An 18,301-nucleotide genomic window follows, 5' to 3' on the forward strand; every position below is an offset into this window, starting at 1 on the left:
CCCATTTACCCGCCTTTGATCTATATTAATTACCTAACCTAACAAAAATCTATCGACCTCAGTCTTGGAAGTTTCAATTGAATTGACCATCAGTGACAGCAAATCTAGTCATGACTTCAATCAGAGTTCTGCATTAAAGTTCACTTGTAGAAATAAAAATTATACATTCCATGGTGGCAGGGTTCCACTGAAACCTGCCTTAGATTTCTTATTGGTTTTCCCAGTGCATCGTGAACATTTCATCTGTACAACTAGCCCTGGAAAAGTCCAAAGATGTTTTATGGGATTGGATTTTTTAATGAGAAATTTTATGCACTGCGATACAGGCAGGGGATACAACTTATCCATAAAGCAAGAGCAAACTTGCATTTATACAGCGCTTTTCATGTCCTTAGGCTGTCTCAAAGTGCTTCACAGTCAATGAATTGTTGTAATGTAGGCAAATGCAGCAGCCAATTTGCTAACAGTAAGTTCCCACCAACAGATGGCCAGATAATTTGTTTTCAGTGGTGTTGGTTCAGGGATAAATGTTGGCAAGATCATTGGGAGAACTCCCTATTCTTAGAATAGTGTCATGGGGTCTTTTACATTCACCTGAGCAGGCAGACAGGGCCTCAGTTTAACATCTCAGATGGCACTCCCTTAGTACTGCACTGAAGTGCCAACCTAGATTTATGTGCTCAAGTTTCTGGAGTGGGGCTGATTCAAAGGCGAGAGTACCACCAACGAGCCAAGGCTGACAATTAGTGGTACAGAATTTGATAGTAATGAAAAAAAAGATCAGCTGCACGTTTACTGTTTAGTGCCTAAAATTTCAGGGTGCTGTGCTAGTGTACGAGGTAAAAATTACCTCATCGTTTATAATGTCCTGATCAGAATACACCTCGATAGTTTCAAAGCACAATGCATTTATTTTTGTAATTGATATATTTAACAAAGCATGAGGCAATGTGAAAAAAAAAGTTATCAAACTCCCTTAACTTCTACCTCAGTCAAGTACTTCCAGCCTACTGGTCTCACGTCGATTCCCCACACAAGCCATTTTATGGCTGGGAATGCTGTTAGTGTTAATATTTGAGCAGTTCTTCATTGCAAACTTATTTGCTCAACCTCATTACATTTAACAACTTTACAGATTCAGCAAAACAACTTTGTGGTTTTTGAGATACACAGAAGATTCTTCTCCAGCCTTTCACTAATTATTCAGCATGTGACAACAACAACTTATATTTATACAATGCCCTTAATGTAATAAAACGTCCAAAGATGCTGCACAGGAGTGTTATAAAACAAAATTTAACACGAGCCACATAAGGAGAAATTAGGGCAGATGGCCAAAAGCTTAGTCAAAATAGGTAGGTTTTAAAGAGTGTCTTAAAGGAGCAAAGAGAGATAGAGAGGTGGAGAGGTTTAGGGGGGAAATTCCAGAGCTTAGGGCCTAGGCAGCTGAAGGCACGGCCACCAATGGTTAAGCGATTAAAATCAGGGATGCTCAAGAGGCCAGAATTAGAGGAGCGCAGATATCTTGGGGGGTTATGGGGCTGGAGGAGACTACAGAGATAGGGCGGCCATGTGTTGATGTAAACGTCACTGACTTGTGCCATTTTAACTGCTGAGGCTGGTCTGTTCCCCAGCTAAAAGTTTAACAACACAATAAATGTAACTTCACCATCATCATTACTATCCACCAGCAAAATAACTTCAAATCAAATTTCCAACACCAATGCCAACATCCTTCAAACATGACTAAAGCTGATTCATGATCATTTGCAGGGTTCATATCATTAGCAACCCTACTGTTGGATCCCTTTGGAATGACACATGTTGTCTACCTTGTCTATCACCATACAATGACCTATCAGGAGCTGCCTGAGAGGTGTGTGAAGAACAAGACAAAATCAGAAACAGGAGAGAAGGCTGGATCAACATTGATAGAGTGACAACGCACTGGTTACTCAAGGTACCTCTGCATCAAAACTTGTTCGTACAGTATATCATACAACATATCACTATATCATACACCATATCACTATATCATACAACATATCACTATATCATACAACATATCACTATATCATACAACATATCACTATCATACAACATATCACTGTATCATACAACATATCACTATATCATACAACATATCACTGAACGGTGTTTAGACATACCTTCTGGAGAAATAACAACAGAAAATGCTGGAAAAACTCAGCAGGTCAGGCAACATCCGTGGAGTGAAATTTGAGTTGACGTTTCGGGTCGAACCCTTCTTCAAAACTGGAAAGAAAAGAAAATAGATCGAAGGCAGGGCTGCGATCGGACAAAAGAAGTGAAAGAGACAAAAGAGGTAGAAGAGACAATAAAAGGTATTCGAAGCCAGATGAGATGGTAATAGGCTGAGATTAGGTGTGAAGTGTACTGGCAGGGCAAGAGATAGCTGCCAGGTGTCCGATCGCAGCCCTGCCTTCGATCTATTTTATTTTCTTTCCAGTTTTGAAGAAGGGTTCGACCCGAAACGTCAACTCAAATTTCTCTCCATGGATGTTGCCTGACCTGCTGAGTTTTTCCAGCATTTTCTGTTGTTATTTCGGATTTCCAACATCTGCAGTATTTTGCTATCGTACATTCTGGAGATGTTTCTCTGAGAACAGATGGACGTACAATACACATGAACTTTCACATAAATGAGTGAATGCCTGAGGCAGTTACCAGATACACATGCTCCACTAAGTGCAATTACATTATATCCAAGTTCATAGTCATTGTTCCTCTGCACTTCCTAAACCTGTTTTATGAGAATTTTGCCACTTACGAAGTGAATTGTCTGAGAATGCCTAAACCAGCCATACATATTTTCTGCCTACAATGTATTGGCCCAGATTTTGCTGTGGGAGTGAATCTAACAACGTCTGCCGTTAGTTAGACTTACTCTTGCACATTTAGGTTTTTAATTTTTTTTGTGTGGAAAGTTGCTGAAAGTGCGAGCTGATAACGGCACAGTGAGGGAAACAGGGCATCTGGGACCTGAGTGAACAGGGCAAGCAACTGTATCTCATTAACAATCATATTGAAAGATTGAGAAATAAAGAGGAACGACGGAGAAGGAAGTTAAAGGGGGTGAATTCAATGTCAAATCAGGTACAGAAAGAGAAATAAAGAGAGGAAAAGAAAGACTGGATTGAGAGAGAGAGAAGAAAAGACAAAGGAATATCCATTAAAAAAAAGACATTTTTACAATCTCCAACAATACCTGAAAGAATGAGACTCCACAAGTAATAGTTAATTTTCAGTGCCAGTGGTTGATTGGCAGTAATTAACGCTCATTGTGTCATTAAAAAGGTACTTGCACTTGTAATGACAAGACTTAACTTTCTGTGCTGAGTTTAGTTCACAGCTACCGTGCAAATACAGCAACTTCACGCCAGTCAATGCATCTCAATGGTGAGGCAGAGAGTGAAATGCCGGTTTCTCAAAGCTAGCGGTGAGTGGCACAACTCAGGCAGAAACTTTTGGGCCTTGGCATGTAACCGCGCACTTGCTCCTCGCCTGAAGTTGCTGTACCATTTACACTTAAATAACAGTGAGCGCCACTAGCTTCACCAGTATTTTGACAGCAAAATCTGGGCCATTAGCTGCATGAAGTGTTTGACTTCTGGAGGCCACTCTCCAAGGTGCTGAATATTAATCAATGTCGAGTACTCCAATAGAGTCGTCGCAGCAAGGAACCTGAAATCATCAATTACATGGTTTTTCCTTGCGTACAACTCAATTCAAAAAATAAACCTGAATCAATGAGTTTGAAGAAAAGCATGCAGAGGCAGTCACTATACAGGCAAATAGGGCCCCTCCCCCAAGATGACTTTAAATATGGCTCTCTATATTTCTATGGGAATAGAGATACTGACAACAAACCAATGCAATACCACATAGCTATTGGCCTGGTTTTCACACTTACATTTAATTTTTCAGAAAATTTATCACAAAACTGAAGTAATCTTACTAGTGACATTAACCCCAACTGAATATTGTAATCTTTTGTGCACTATTTTTTCAGAAAGGGCTTGTTTTCTTGACATTGCATTATGCTGACATAAAAGGCAGATCCTGCTACAAATTCACGCTCTCTGTACTTCAGACGAGCAATACCTGCAGGTATGTTATTCTCCACTGAACCAGATCAGTCAGATCCCTGGCTTCTTTCTCTCTCCATTCAGCAGCCCCATCTGTTTGACTGAGGTAGTATACATCTGTCATAATAGACCTAAAGAAAGCAAGGAAACACAAACAAGATTCAAAAGGCAGTCTAATTGCCATGTCACGGATCACAAACGAAAATAGCAGGGGACTGGTTATCACAAAACATTAGAACAATGCCCTCTTTCTTTCTCGCTCTCTCTCTACAGGACAAGTTTTAATTCAGTTGAGACTAAAGGGAATGAAAGTCTATGGCAGGATGTTGTGGAAGGTACATAAAATTTACTTGGGTAATCCGAATCAAGGGGACAAAATTCCACCACTTTTAAGGCTCCTGAGTCTGCAGTACAAACTCCTTCCCCTGTCATTTTATGTATACCAGCAAAAAGTCAAGGAAATGTAAATGTTAAAGGGTTTCAGTCTGAAGCTGGGACTCTAAACCCAGCTGGAGGAGACATTGGAAAAGGGCCCAGAGATGATCACCTTCCAATTCTTCCCACTCCTAAAAAGGATTAATGGAGTGAATCAGGCAGGACCCAACACCCGATCACTCAACACTATACTGTTCTTTTCATTCCCATTCCCACTTAGATGGCTGGAAAGTAAAAATGGCATGAAATGCGAATAAAGTGAAGAAACAAAGAGCATGACTGTGCACAGCAGGTGCACAATTCAGGATGGGCAGCTTCATTACAGGGGGCAACCAGTCAGTCGTTCAACATTCTTAGCCTTTGGTCAAGCTGCCGCTCCTCAATTATCACCTTGTGCATGACTGAAGATTACTGCTGTTGAGCTACGGCTCGATAAGAAGCGCAGATCTGTTAGGATGTTTTTCTAAGTGCGGATGCAGATGTCGGGGATGGAAAGCTTGAAGCAGTGCTGCTGTGTCACAGCAGGTCACAGACAGCTGGATAAAACGGTGTAACATTTTAATTGAAGGTAACCAGACTAAAGGTGGTACCATTATTAATTCTAAGAGCTTCCACGATGCAAAGTATTCATTTTGACAATTTCATGCATGACTGTGGCACTCAAAACCAAGTTTGTGAAACCTCAGACTGCTGCACTTTGGAAAATGGCTGTGTGAGAGCGTCCTAAACTTTGAAAGCATCCTTCAAACCCGAGGACATTTGGTGCTTAGCAGCTGAAGTAGTCACCAGCTGTGGAGCAACAGGAATGGAAGCCGACAGATCCTGTAGATGTAAACTATTGCAGTCAGGATACACGCCAAGCCTTTGCTGTGGAATGTAGGACTCATAACTGCTGTTTCTCAAAGCTGATTAAAGACAATAGACTTGGCCTCATTTTTGTATCGGTAGTGTTTTACCTTAGGAGTTAACACAGTATATATTGTATGGGGAAAAAAATTGTTTTGTGCCATCCAGTGGGTATCTGCATGAAAGATATCTGCTCTATGTTAGGGAAGAAAAAAACAGCCACGGTTCCTGCTCCTCATCACTATCCTGCAACCCCAGCCGTGTTCCAATGAAGATTGTACTTGGCTCCGAAGTCTGGTGACATTCACTGTCAAATCTCACATATGAATAATGATCTGTTAAGCTAGGTACCATACCCTCACAAAAAGTCAGTGCCTTCAGGAGAAGAAAGGAAAAGAAAGTTGGTGAGGAAAAAAATATAAAAGATAAAGGGGGAGAAATTCAGTATCGCCCCGTTTGGAACGCAATTATCGGCCGGGCGCAAAGTTTAGCGCCTGATGCTAATTATCGCCTCTGACTGCAAACTTGGCTTCTATTGCCCCTGGAGGTAATTGGAGCGCTAAATCAGGCGCTACACACCTCTCTTAAGGCGCTAACGCTGAGGAGCGAGGCGCTACGTCAGAGCGCTTGCGAAGCTCATGTGATGTCAGTCAGCAATGGAACACAGACACACTGGCGCCGGCCAGTTCTTAAAGGGGAGGGTCGATCTTGCTCTCCAGCCACACCCTGCTCATTGCAGCCTTGAATCTCAGCCTGGAGAGTCCTGTACATCAAATCTGCTGGAAAGAACAATGGAGAGGCCCAGGGAAAGAGCTCAGAGTGCAGCCCCCGTAGTCTCTTCTAAATCGATGCAAGGAAGGTCAAATCAAAATGAACCTGCAAAGTGCTGCTCAGTACCCAAAACTCCTTCACACAGCATTGAATCTCTCCAGAAGTCTCTCTCTCTCTCTCAGAATGCGTGGTGCAAAAATGTCGCCGACAAAAAAAAGGCAGGAGGCGGTCGCCTTTAAATAGCGCTCCCCCAGTCCCTTCCCGACTGCAAAATGCTCCCCTCAACCTGTCATTGCTAGTGGCAGACGGTAAGGCAGGGGGCGCCACTCAATATCCGGTCTGGGGCGCTTCACACTAAACTGACGTCACGATCTGCGGGCGCAGGAGATCGTGGCGGTAGTGTTTAGCGCTACCGCAAAATGTCTGGTCAATTTTGCGAGTGGCGCAAACATCGCCGCGCCCGGGCGCTAGTTGCTTTGCGCCCTCTTAGGGCACTAACGGGAGGTGCAAAGCAACCAAATTTTTTCCCTAACCACTTTACAAACACTCATTTTTGACCAGTTTCAATTTACAAAAATGATTTTGTCAAAAGCCAAAGACAAATATCACTCTGCCTTTCGGAATGTAAACCCTTGCAAAGTGTTGACCACTATGCCACCACCCCATCCACCATCTTAAACACTCACTCCCTCCACCACTGGCGTACCGTGGCTGCAGTGTGTACCATCTACAAGATGCACTGCAGCAACTCGCAAAGGCTTCTTCAGCAGCACCGCCCAAGCCCGCGACCTCTTCCACGTAGAAGGACAAGGGCAGCAGGCGCATGAGAACACCACCACCTCCAAGTTTCCCTCCAAGTTACACACCATCCTGACGTAGAAGTATATTGCCAATCCTTCATCGTCGCTGGGTCAAAATCCTGGAACTCCCTCCCTAACAGCACTGAGAGTACCTTCACCACATGGACTGCAGCGGTTCAAGGCGGCGGCTCACCATCACCTTCTCAAGGGCAACTAGGGATGGGCAATAAATGCTGGCTTTGCCAGCGACGCCCACATCCCATAAACACATTTTTTTTTTTAATGTAGCCTTCTCACGCCCGGAAGATGTTCTGGAGTCTGGATTTCTCTGTGATTGGCATCAACTGCACTCAGCGACTAGACAGTGAGGGATGTAATTCAAGCAGAATCAACCTGGACAATGACGGCTTCACAAATTGTGGGAAGAACTGAGAACTCGGACAATGAGTGCAAGAGCATACGCAATGGGCTGTATGGGCTTTTTACATTCCATGTTTTATTTTCTTTATTACAGTCCAAAGTGAAAAGCAGCCCATCAACGCAATTCACATGTCAGGTTTGTTCTCCAAAGACGGCACAATTACCCTCCTGGATTAAAAGGCCTTGTTTGGCGTGACCAGGAAAAACATTTATACAGATGGTGTACAGTTTAGAGGTTGGGGTGATTGAGAGGAAGTGGGGAACTACACCCTATTTTTTTCTAGTCAGTGACAAGAGCAAATAGTAGTCATCTTCGGCACAAACCCCCAATTTTCTTTTTATAAAACCAAGTTCTCTTTTCAGTTACATGACAAAGTCAGCCATGCATGTGTGTAATATTTGGAAAGTTTAAAAATATATATTTTTCCCATCTGTCCAATATTTCATTGCAAGCTATACATCCCTCCCCATGCCTTTCCACTAGCAGTATTCTTTAGATCAGCCATAATTATGACACAATAGTGCCAACAGAGAAGTTACATGTGCAAACTGAATGGGCAATCACCCATAAATCGTAACTGCCTACCCCCTGCCAAACCTAACTCACTCTGGCTGAGTGTCAAATTCTGTGTCTCAAAGTGCTGATTGGAGAGCACACAGCCTCTGTTATAGAACAGGGGAGTAGCCAGTGCAGTACTTTAGAATGGTATCCTCCCATTTCTGGAACTAGAGCTCAAACACAGCCAAGACAGATTGGATGAAGGTTTCTTTCATCTGTTGCTGGTCTAATTTTGTATAACCAAGTCCACAAAGTCTCCACCTCATGGTTTATGCAAGTGCATTGTGCAAAACTACCCACAGCATTAATCTATTAATCTGCACCAATATAGCTTTCTCACTCAGAGAACATAACAATGCACCATTTTATGACAGTAACATACATTATCAGGTTAATGTGCAAGGAGCTCTGAAGTGTAACCGGCTCATTTTGATGCCTGAACCAGAGCGTTCGGCAGAGGCAATAAATGCAAGGTGGAAATATGCTCCAGTTCCCTGCATACAAATACATCACGTCTATAAACACACCTCAACAAAAAAAACTGAAACTACCATGCTAGCATAACCCTGCTGGGTAAGTGAATTTACTCAATAAGAATAAACCGCTCAGTTTGCCAGGCCACTAAGACATGACCTCCAATGTTTAGAAATTATACCAGTTACAGTAAACTGTAGTGGAAAGATACACAACTCCACATTTCAACAAGGGACTGCTTGGAGGGAATTACAAAACAGTAATCCAATTGAGGGTCTCGAAGGCCATCAGAAACTGAAAGTTTGGAATGTGTACAGGACCTGGACTGGATTGGTAACTAAAATTCACTTGGAACATCGATTAAACTTTGAGGCAGGTGAACAGCAAGCTTTTTAAAAAAAAAGTTTGCTGTCTGTTGGCTTGACGGGAGAGGTTTTCTGTTGCTGCTTGAAGAATTTTAAGCTTGATGTGGGACCAAATACATACTGTAATTACGATTCAGGGCCTCGGAGGGTACTAGATCATGCAAGAGGATCTGTAGTGGAGGTTATTATTAAACCGTGGATTGCAAAGGAACCTCAATGTTTTCTAAATGTGCAGATGTTTGTATTCATTGTTGTGGAATGTCAGAAGTTGTACAAAGCATGTTGAAATCCCGAGCAGTGTTCTGAAGCAGCACTGCTAGCGGGACGTAACTGAAATGTCGTTCCATGCGCTTAAAGGGACTTTTAACGGCCTTTGAACAGCTGGGCAATAAATGCTGGGCAAGCCCTGGTGTAAGGGGAAGCCCTGAAATGGTGGAATCTCAGCATCAACCATTAAGAAATACCTCTTACTAAGCAGCAGATTGTCAAATCACTTTTTAGCATTACATAGATTGGGGAGAGGACATAGCACAGTATGCTATGTTTATCTTTCGCCTTTAAACAAAAACAGAAGCAATCCACAGAGCCATGTTGCTGAGGGGCGAGTGGCCCTTACCTCTGCTGGTGGCCAAGGTTCTCAAGTAACGCATCTGCCTGCCTTTGTGCCTCGTCGCCCTCCAGGTGTTTCACTTTCTTGACTTCACTCTGCACAAAGAACCACAGCTCCTTCACACCATTCTCAATCTTACGTCGCAGCTCCTCGTGTTCTTTCCCAGGACCGGCTGCACCACATAAGTTGCACAAGAGAAGTGAGGGTTTAGAATCACTTTATGGCAATGACAGTATACGTTCTCCCAACACACAAGTGTCTTGCTCTGCCCCCAAGGTAAATGAAGGGCCGTTAACATTTAAACATTTAACCAGCTGAAAATCTAATTCAGCCCACTAATGATATACAGTAGTTACATTTATATTATTAAATTTAAGCAAATACTGCAGACAATTACATATTTTAAACGTTATTTTGGGGACAAGTGCAGCCCAAGAAACATTCTGCGTAATTTCAGATTAAAAACCCTCAACCTTGGGCCCACAGAAAAGATTCACTTTCAGCATTGCTGAGTGATGGGAAATGTGTCCTCGTTTTCAGAGCCATAAAGGATCAGTTCTCACACTGTTTATGTTCAAAAAGTATAAGACATTCAGAAAATGTTCAGGCTACCTGGGGCTATTAGGTGGTCAACAATACAGATGAGAGATGTGGGGGGCAGGTTAGTTCAAAAAAACATTCTTCCTAATCTACACGCAATTACAAAGTGGTGTAATAATCTGTCTCATTCCTAATTCATCACCATGTGCTGTACCCAATCTGCACTGCTTTTCCTGGCTCAGGCACTTCCTGGTCAAAATGCAAACTTGCCCCACATCATAGCATTTCATATCCAGCCACTCTTTCCCACTCATAATTGAGTTCAGCAGAGCAAGTCCTGGTGTAAGGGTAAGACCTGAAATGGTGGAATCTCAGCATCAACCATTAAGAATACCTCTTACTAAGCAGCAGATTGTCAAATCACTTTTTAGCATTACATAGATTGGGGAGAGGACATAGCACAGTATGCTATGTTTATCCTTCGCCTTTAAGTAGCTCAAAATTCAACTCCCAATTTGATGCAAAGAGCTGCCTGCTGCTTCAAATACTTTACCTCATTGGGAGAATTGTCTCAAGATCTCAGTCAGGCATCATGGAAGAGGGGCATAAACCGACACTTGGACTGCACCTCCTGCCAGCCAGTTACACACTGACAAAGGCAGGTGTGGAAAGTTAAGCAGTCTGACCATCCCCTTCACGTGGCTGAAGGGGTCTGGAAAGTGGGGGGAGGGAGAAAATAAATGAACACATGAAATGGTGATGAGAGTGGCTCAGCATGTTGGCACGGCTCTGTGCTACAGTCTGGCCTCGCCCCTCCCTATCTCTGCAATCTCCTTCACCCCCCCCCCCCGACTCCCAAGATATCTGCGCTCCTCTAATTCTGCCCTCTTGAGCATCCCTGATTATAATCGCTCAACCATTGGTGGCCATGCCTTCTGTTGCCTCGGCCCTAAGCTCTGGAATTCCCTGCCTAAACCTCTCTGTCTCGCTACCTCTCTTCCCTCCTTTAAGACGCTCCTTAAAACCTACCTCTTTGACCAAGCTTTTGGTCACTTGCCCTAATTTCTCCTTATGTGGCTCGGTGTCAAATTTTTTGTCTTATAACACTCCTGTGAAGCGCCTTGGGATGTTTTACTATGTTAAAGGCACTATATAAATACAAGTTGTTGTTGTTGTTGGGAGAACAGATATTCGCAACTGCAATTTCACAGAACCTTCTTTTCCCTCACACACTGAATTTTTACGCTGAAGTCAGCTACTCGGGTGCTGCAGGTAGGTGTACACTGACAAAGGAAATGTTCTCTTAACACGCAATACAGTCAAAGAACCTGCTCAAGACACGAGGCAAAACCTAAACAATTAAAACCAGCCCTCCAGTGAGAAAACAACTTTGCTTCTAATTGTTGTTACACATCACAACTACTGCATGCACTGTGTATCTGCATCTTTATTTAAAACTAGCTGGGGGTGCCCGGCGTTGCCAGGGCAATTTTGGGCTGCGCGGTCTCCCTGCCTCTGTCTGTCTCCTCTCTCTGTCCCTCCCTCTCCCCCTCTCCTCTCCCTCCGTCCCCTCCCCCTCTCCCTCCGTCCCCTCCCTCCCCCTCTCTCTGTCCCTCCCTCCCCTCTCGCTGCCTAGCGCTTCAGGCCCGGCCGGGCTCTCGGGCCGAGGCGGACCCCAGCTGAGCTCCCCCGTGGGTGGCGCGGTTGACGGCCGGCCGCTGCCGTTCCCCCGCCCGCTGTGTGTAAACTCACCTGCCACTCCCGGAGCCACAATGCGGGGGTTTGTTTGGCTGGTGCTGTCACTGTGGGGATGAAAAAAATGGCAGCGAAGTTTCGGGAGAGTGGAGGATTAGGTCCCGCCCATGACGCACCGATTGGTCAACCATCAGGTCACTGAACTGTAGGATTGGTCAACCAGCACATCACTCAACGCTAATGAGAGGTAGGATTGGTCAACCGCTAATGAGCGGAGTTTTGAGGATTTTTGAACGTTTTTTGTATACTGTTCGAACAATTTTTGTCTGACCAAAAAGTAAATATGCCTATGAGACTCCCCTAATGATAAGCTTTCTTTTGATATAACATGCGTGTAGGTACGCTCTATAACTTTTGATTGTATAGCCAGACAGACAGACAGACAAACAGACAAACTCCTTTATATATATATATATATAGATGGTCGGGCCGCTGAACTCCTACCGTGACAGAAACAGGAAGCTTGCACCCATCACTTATCTTCGCAGCGCACTTTTGCACGCCGCAGACCCACTGCTCGCCTCGGTGACCCTGGCGGGGTTCAGAGCCTTCGGGAAGCCCGCACTTGTGTGGGTAAAATGAGGATAATCCTCTTATCTGCCTGTTAACTACCTGTTAACAGGCAGTTAAGTGGCTGTAATCACCTTCCCGCCTCCAAGGAGACGGGACCCGGCGCGGGTCGGCTACCCACCTCCTGGCAAGATGGCATGGAAGCGGGTTGGGCACCCGCCCCCAAATTCTGCCATTTTCCCAGCAGTCCTGCCTCCCCAGGGCTGGCAAGATCGCGCCCTTCACTTCTAATTGTTGTTACGCACCACAACTACTGCATGCACGGTGTATCTACATCTTTATTTAATGTGGTCGGGCTGCTGAACTCCTACCGTGACAGAAACAGGAAGCTTGTTAGAGAGCCACAGGATGCAATACTTATCTAGCAGGCAGACCTGAGCTCAGGACGCTTAAGTGACAGAGTTCCTTGGCCCCTATTCTGTCAAGAGTATTTCTGGTGGATTGGTATATTGGCCGTTTTGTTGACTGACAGCATCTAGTTTTCTAATGCAAGCTATACATTATTTAATAACGTACAGTGCTGGTCATTTAACAACAGTTTACTTCAAAAGCTGCAAAGGGAATACAGCAGTTAATAAAGACCACTTCATGGACTGTGAGAGAAAGGAAGGAAACATACCGACAAATGTTCACATCAGGCAAAGGTTTCCTGACAACAGACTCAATGTTTACACTTGAGGCCCAGTGGAACAGGGTATTCACCTACCATTGCTTGGTCGCTTCTTATAGATTTCTATCTGCTCTTTGGCCTTTATCAGTTGTTCTTCTAATGCACGCACTCTTCCAGCAGCAGCAGGTCCCTGATCAATGGGACCTTCAGGAATCCTGAATGGAGAAAGATTAGGTCAATCAAACAAGCAGTGTCTGTACATTGAAGTATTGGAATACTCTTCAGCACATGTGGTATCTTATTAACTGGCTGGAATTTTACTAAATTACTTTCTTAAGCTGCATGTGGACAACAAAGTAGACATGAAATGCTAACTTCCTTCCACACTGGGGGAAACAAACTGCTGTGTGTAGAGAGGGGAAGCCGCAATGTTGGAGGAGTCCGAGTCTGTGGGTGAGTTTCTGCTGTCTGGGTTTCACCAGTGGCTTATGTTTTTAACTCCCTCAAGATACTGGTGGAAGCTTTTAAGTGAAACTCCTGCTACAGAAATAGTCTTCATAACCCGTCCACTGGTGATCAATATTCTGTTTATTTAAATACCTTGGAAATTAAACAAAACAATGATTTTACACTGAGCTGAAGCTGATTTTGTACTTTTTGGTTTGTTTCATTTTTTCCACAATACCACTATATGAGATTGTACAGCCTCTTACTAGATTTGCACAGCTAGTTCCACTCAAAAAAACAAACCAAAAGTAACACAACCTCTTAAAAATACATAATGGCCCATTCGCGGTGAAGCGAAGGCGTTCGCAGTTGGCCCTGAAGTAAGCTTCCCACAAAGATCTCGAGATCGCTGTGGCGAGAAGTTCGGCTTTTCCGATGTGCTGCTGAAATCTGCGTAGTATAGTAGGAATCCCATAGTGCGAGCTGCTGTGACGTCAACAAGCTGTCTAAGCAGCCAATCACATTGCAGAATTCTCACAGACAGAGAACCAGGAAATAGAAAGCACTAATAATCAATCACTTTTTAAAAAATGCTACAGGTAGAAGCTGAAATATCATGAACAAACATTAAAAAAAAAATTTAAATTAATTTTAAAATCTAATAATTTTTAACAATGGAGAAATTTGACATTCCACCAATATAAAATTAGATTTTCAGGGCCAGAACGGTTGTTTATCTGTAGATATTACTCAGATTGGCGTTAAAAACCCAGTTACACCTCATTTGAATGGGTCTAACTTTTTCATGGGGTTTCTAACAGCGATATTTGTTCAGAAAAGGGGAAGTTTTCATCAAATCAGTGATTTCACTGATTGTCGGCTCTGGTGGGTGGTCCACAGCGCAGCACGTGGAGGAGCAGTGAATGACAGACCGCAACTTCAGGATTTCCGCATTAGGTTGTGGTCAGTTTCAAAAGCGAAATGACGGCGAACGCTGGCAGTTCGCCAGCATCAGGACCGCAAGTTCAGAGTCGTTAACTGATATTAAAATGGATTCACAGAACATTTGTATTATCAATCCCCAAACAAACTGAACATTCCCTGCACCAGCACAAAGGAACACATCAGTTAATAAAGACCATTTTATGGACTGAGAGGAGGAAACACACCAACAAACTTCTACATCGGGCACAGGTTTCCTGCGAACGGACTCATCTTTCACACTCTGGAGACCCAGTGGCACAGGTTAATGACCTACCATTGCCAGGGGTAACTTACAGTTTGTTAGGAGTTGGGTAACCATGCAATTTGCTATATTTGTTGCTGGGTTCAGCTCGGTGGGAAGAACAAGATAATGGAGCTGGTCAGCTTGGAGAAAGAGTGAGAGGACTGCAGATTAAACCAGATTCAGAAGAACAACAATAATTGAAAAGTCTTGCCTAATCAGTATGATGTATTAAAAGGTCATTGCCACCATCACTGTTTACATTCAGTTTGGCAAAGCTTTCGTTCTCGTCATGTAAACATGGAAAGTGATGTAATATGTGTCACAAAATACTGCAAAAATATAATGACATAGATTTAAGTCAATTCTTCATGTGTTGCATTAATCATGGTTGTTGCATTCACTCTCACTCCATAAAATGGTCTTGAAGCTACACTTGCTCAACTGTTTACTATAATGTTTTGAAAAAACAAATCATCTGTAAGAAACTTGGACATATAGAAGGCTTTGTTCAATATTTTTACTTTGCAATTTTTTGTCTGTGTTCATCAAGGTGAGGGATGTCAGCACTGGGGAATGGAACTCTCTCATTCCAGGCACCTTGTATCAGCATCAAGCTCTCTCAGGTCAGACATAGCACAGCCAAATGCAGAAGTATGCTCCCTCTACTCTGCACCAACAATGGGCATCAGTCCCAACCTCAGAAAAGCATCCCCAACACCACTTTTTCCATTTCCCACACCAACCCTCCTGTGGCTTCTCTGAGTGAGATTGTGATTTAGTGGTGAATTAGAGATAGTTTTGTGTTCTAGGCTCATGCCCACTAGGAAAGACCGCCTAAACCCATTTTGTATAGGACCCTTACAGCCAGAAGAGGTTTTAATCTCATTGGTTTGGATTTGAACCCAGGTCCTAGAGGTGAAAGGTCAGTGTCTAATACACAGCACCATCCAGCTCCTTGTTCTAGGTTTTAATCTATGGCACAATGCTCTTATTTTTCCTGTGTTTGTGGTAAGGGCCAGGATTGACGGCTGAGGGGCTTTACAGAAACACATGCTAAGGCAATACTTTAAAAAATGGGTTAGCAAGGAAATCCAACTCCCACGAATATGGATTATGTAGGAATTGTGAGAAGAAAACAGAAAATGTCCTCCCGTAATAAGCATACAATCTTCTTGAGAGCAAGAAACAAACCTTTGAAATATTTTTCATCACCCCATGAAATAACTGTGACATAGTTTAAAATAATTATGAATCTAGTTCTAGTGAAGGATTCAAAAAGAACTTGTGACTTTTTAGTGCAAATGCAAAAGCTATTTACCACATAACATGCAGCCAACAATCTAATCAACTACAGTGCTCCTTCATTACACCACCATCGACGATTCTCCTGTGTTCTTGTGACAATACAATGGTGATGGTTAGAATGAAGTCCCCTCCTCCAGTATGGTGGGCTCATCTATTTATCGCATTCCTGCTGCAGCTTTCACTGCTGCCATCAAATTGCAGCATACATTTACAAAATAAAACATGGAATGAGAAAAGGCCACTTCTTCCACACACTGTTAAACCACAGCTGAAGGACAAGGGGATGAGGTACAAACTGGTAAAAGGCAGTTTCAGGACTGCACCACTCCACACACAGTGATTATATTTGGAATGTTCTTCCAGGTATGGGTAGTGGATGCAAAAACTGTGAAGTCTTCCAAGGCACAGTTAGATGCTGTGGGGGAGGGGGGGGGACCATGGGTTTCTATGAAAGGATCACAAGGCCTCCCTCATCTGTATTCAGATTTGTGGCCCTGTACAATGTGATAATTCATGGGTTCTATCTCATCCATTTGATCTTCTGTGAAAAGATACTCTCTGACAACCAAAGATGTATTCAAAATATCAAACCGTTAACAGCCACCATTCAACCGTTGACAGTTGTTTCCCACATATCTTTATCTATACCTCCCCTGTAACTTTCAAGGCCATTCCTTGATGCTTCACCAACTCGGTTCTAAAGTGGTTAATCAACATGACATTGCTGCAAGTCTGTTCTACATATTCAGACTATGAGTGAATAAAAAGAACCTCAGAATCTCCAGCCTGACTTGAGGTTTGTCAGTTTGACACCATCCCTTGATACTTCAGCAACTTAACTGAGCAACTGGGGGGAATGATCAAGGTCCATCGTGCCGTCACCAAGGCTAAAGAGAATTGGAAGAATGAAGAGCATCTCGGATGACATATGTGGAGCTTAGAATGGGCAGAAGCTTAAAGTTCAAAGAGATTTTGGCCTTGGGGTCATCAACAAAAGAGAGAGAGAAGAAAAGATGCAATGAAGAGAATTTGGGAGTAGAAATAAGCTAAGGATTACCTAGTTGATAGTATGTTATTTCTTGTGCCCAGTTCACGGATATAAGAGCAACTTTAAAAAAAACAACCTGATGTGTTAACAGCCTTCAAATCGTGTGTGAAATGGGCTATATGGATGATTACTGTAAGGATGCCAGGGAGAGCGAGAATTCAGGGGGATTCTCAAAAACTCGTCCAGCTCATTCCAACTGGATTACATTATCACTAGCAGAGGACTGGAAGCATGCCCCCTCCCGCACCTTCTGGACTGCGAGCAAACTAGGAAAAGGGGCGAAAAAATTAACTGATAGAAGAGGGAGCCTTATCCTCACAAAAAACAAACATCGCCATCACATTGGCAGGCAGAGATTACAGACCTTGGGGGGAATTTTAACCCCCACCCCCACAATGGGCAGAAGTGTGTCAGGGCTTAAGAATAAAAATTTGTGTAATGTGACCCCAACCTGCCGTGAACCTGCTTGCTGCCATTTTTACACCATCGAGTTGCAGAGTGTTTCTGTGGCCTGCTCTTGCGAGGTGGGACATAGTATTTAAATCCGGCTTTCACAGTGCAGTTGGGAGCCTGATTTCAATTTAATGCTGGCTGGCTGGATTTCCCAGGGCTTGGGAAACCCAGCAGCAAAACAGAGATAGGAGCAGCCGGACCCAGCAGGAACCAACTTTTTAGAGCACTGTTTGTGGGCCAGGAGGAGCAGGAGATCCCCCTCCCCGGCCCCTCAAGCAAATCTTCTGCCACGAGCGGCTGACTCCACCTCCAAACCCCGCCAGTCCCCCCGCCCTCCTGATTGCCAATCTGACCACACCCTCCCTCACCAAGCCCCGATCTTTTCCAATTGCTGGCCCCGGCTGCGGTATTCTACCGCTGCCGGGCGGGAAATAGAGTACAAAAAATGATAATGAGGTCCTGCCGTTAAATTTGACAGGACCTCTGGGTTCCCGGGATTCCACCCCCCTCCCTTCCCCCCCGCCTCACCCAGCTCCTGCAATAACTGTGCTGTCCCGCTCCCTCCCCTAAATATCTGGGCCATTGTTTCTGTCACTGAATTCGTCAGATCATCAACACAAAAACAGAAATACTGCTGAAGAGGATAGAAATTAAATAACGGGCAAACAAAAGGCAAACATTGCTTATTTCTGCAGTTTATAGATGCCATCTTTGAGAACAAGCTTTTGTTTTTGCACTTTATCTTTTATCATTGCTACTGCATGCAAGCAATCTGTTAATACTCTGACCTATAATCATGTTCAATTCCTGATTCCTTTTGGACAACTTGTCAACTGAGGCTCAGTGGGTAGCACTCTCGCCTCTGAGTCAGAAGGTCGTGGGTTCAAGTCCCACTCCAGGGACTTGAGCACCTAAATCTAGGCTGACAGTCCAGTGCA

At 43.8% G+C, this 18,301-nt stretch overlaps 1 protein-coding gene across 23 annotated transcripts in view; it reads right to left on the reverse strand.

Annotated features, from left to right (window-relative positions):
- LOC147109520 (alpha-(1,6)-fucosyltransferase) overlaps positions 1-18,301 on the reverse strand; it is a 993,309-nt gene that overhangs the window by 181,057 nt on the left and 793,951 nt on the right. For all 23 annotated transcript variants that reach the window (XM_086003552.1, XM_086003543.1, XM_086003541.1 and 20 more), the window contains 3 exons: positions 12,979-13,097; positions 9,414-9,579; positions 4,144-4,258 (listed from right to left, as the gene is read on the reverse strand). In XM_086003552.1, the coding sequence (XP_085859678.1) occupies positions 4,144-4,258; positions 9,414-9,579; positions 12,979-13,097 (400 nt within the window). The remainder of the gene's footprint in view (positions 1-4,143; positions 4,259-9,413; positions 9,580-12,978; positions 13,098-18,301) is intronic.

This window comes from Somniosus microcephalus, chromosome 12, assembly GCF_052327205.1.
Source record: "Somniosus microcephalus isolate GS21.2 chromosome 12, FLI_Smic_1.0, whole genome shotgun sequence".
NCBI classification, from domain to species: domain Eukaryota; kingdom Metazoa; phylum Chordata; class Chondrichthyes; order Squaliformes; family Somniosidae; genus Somniosus; species Somniosus microcephalus.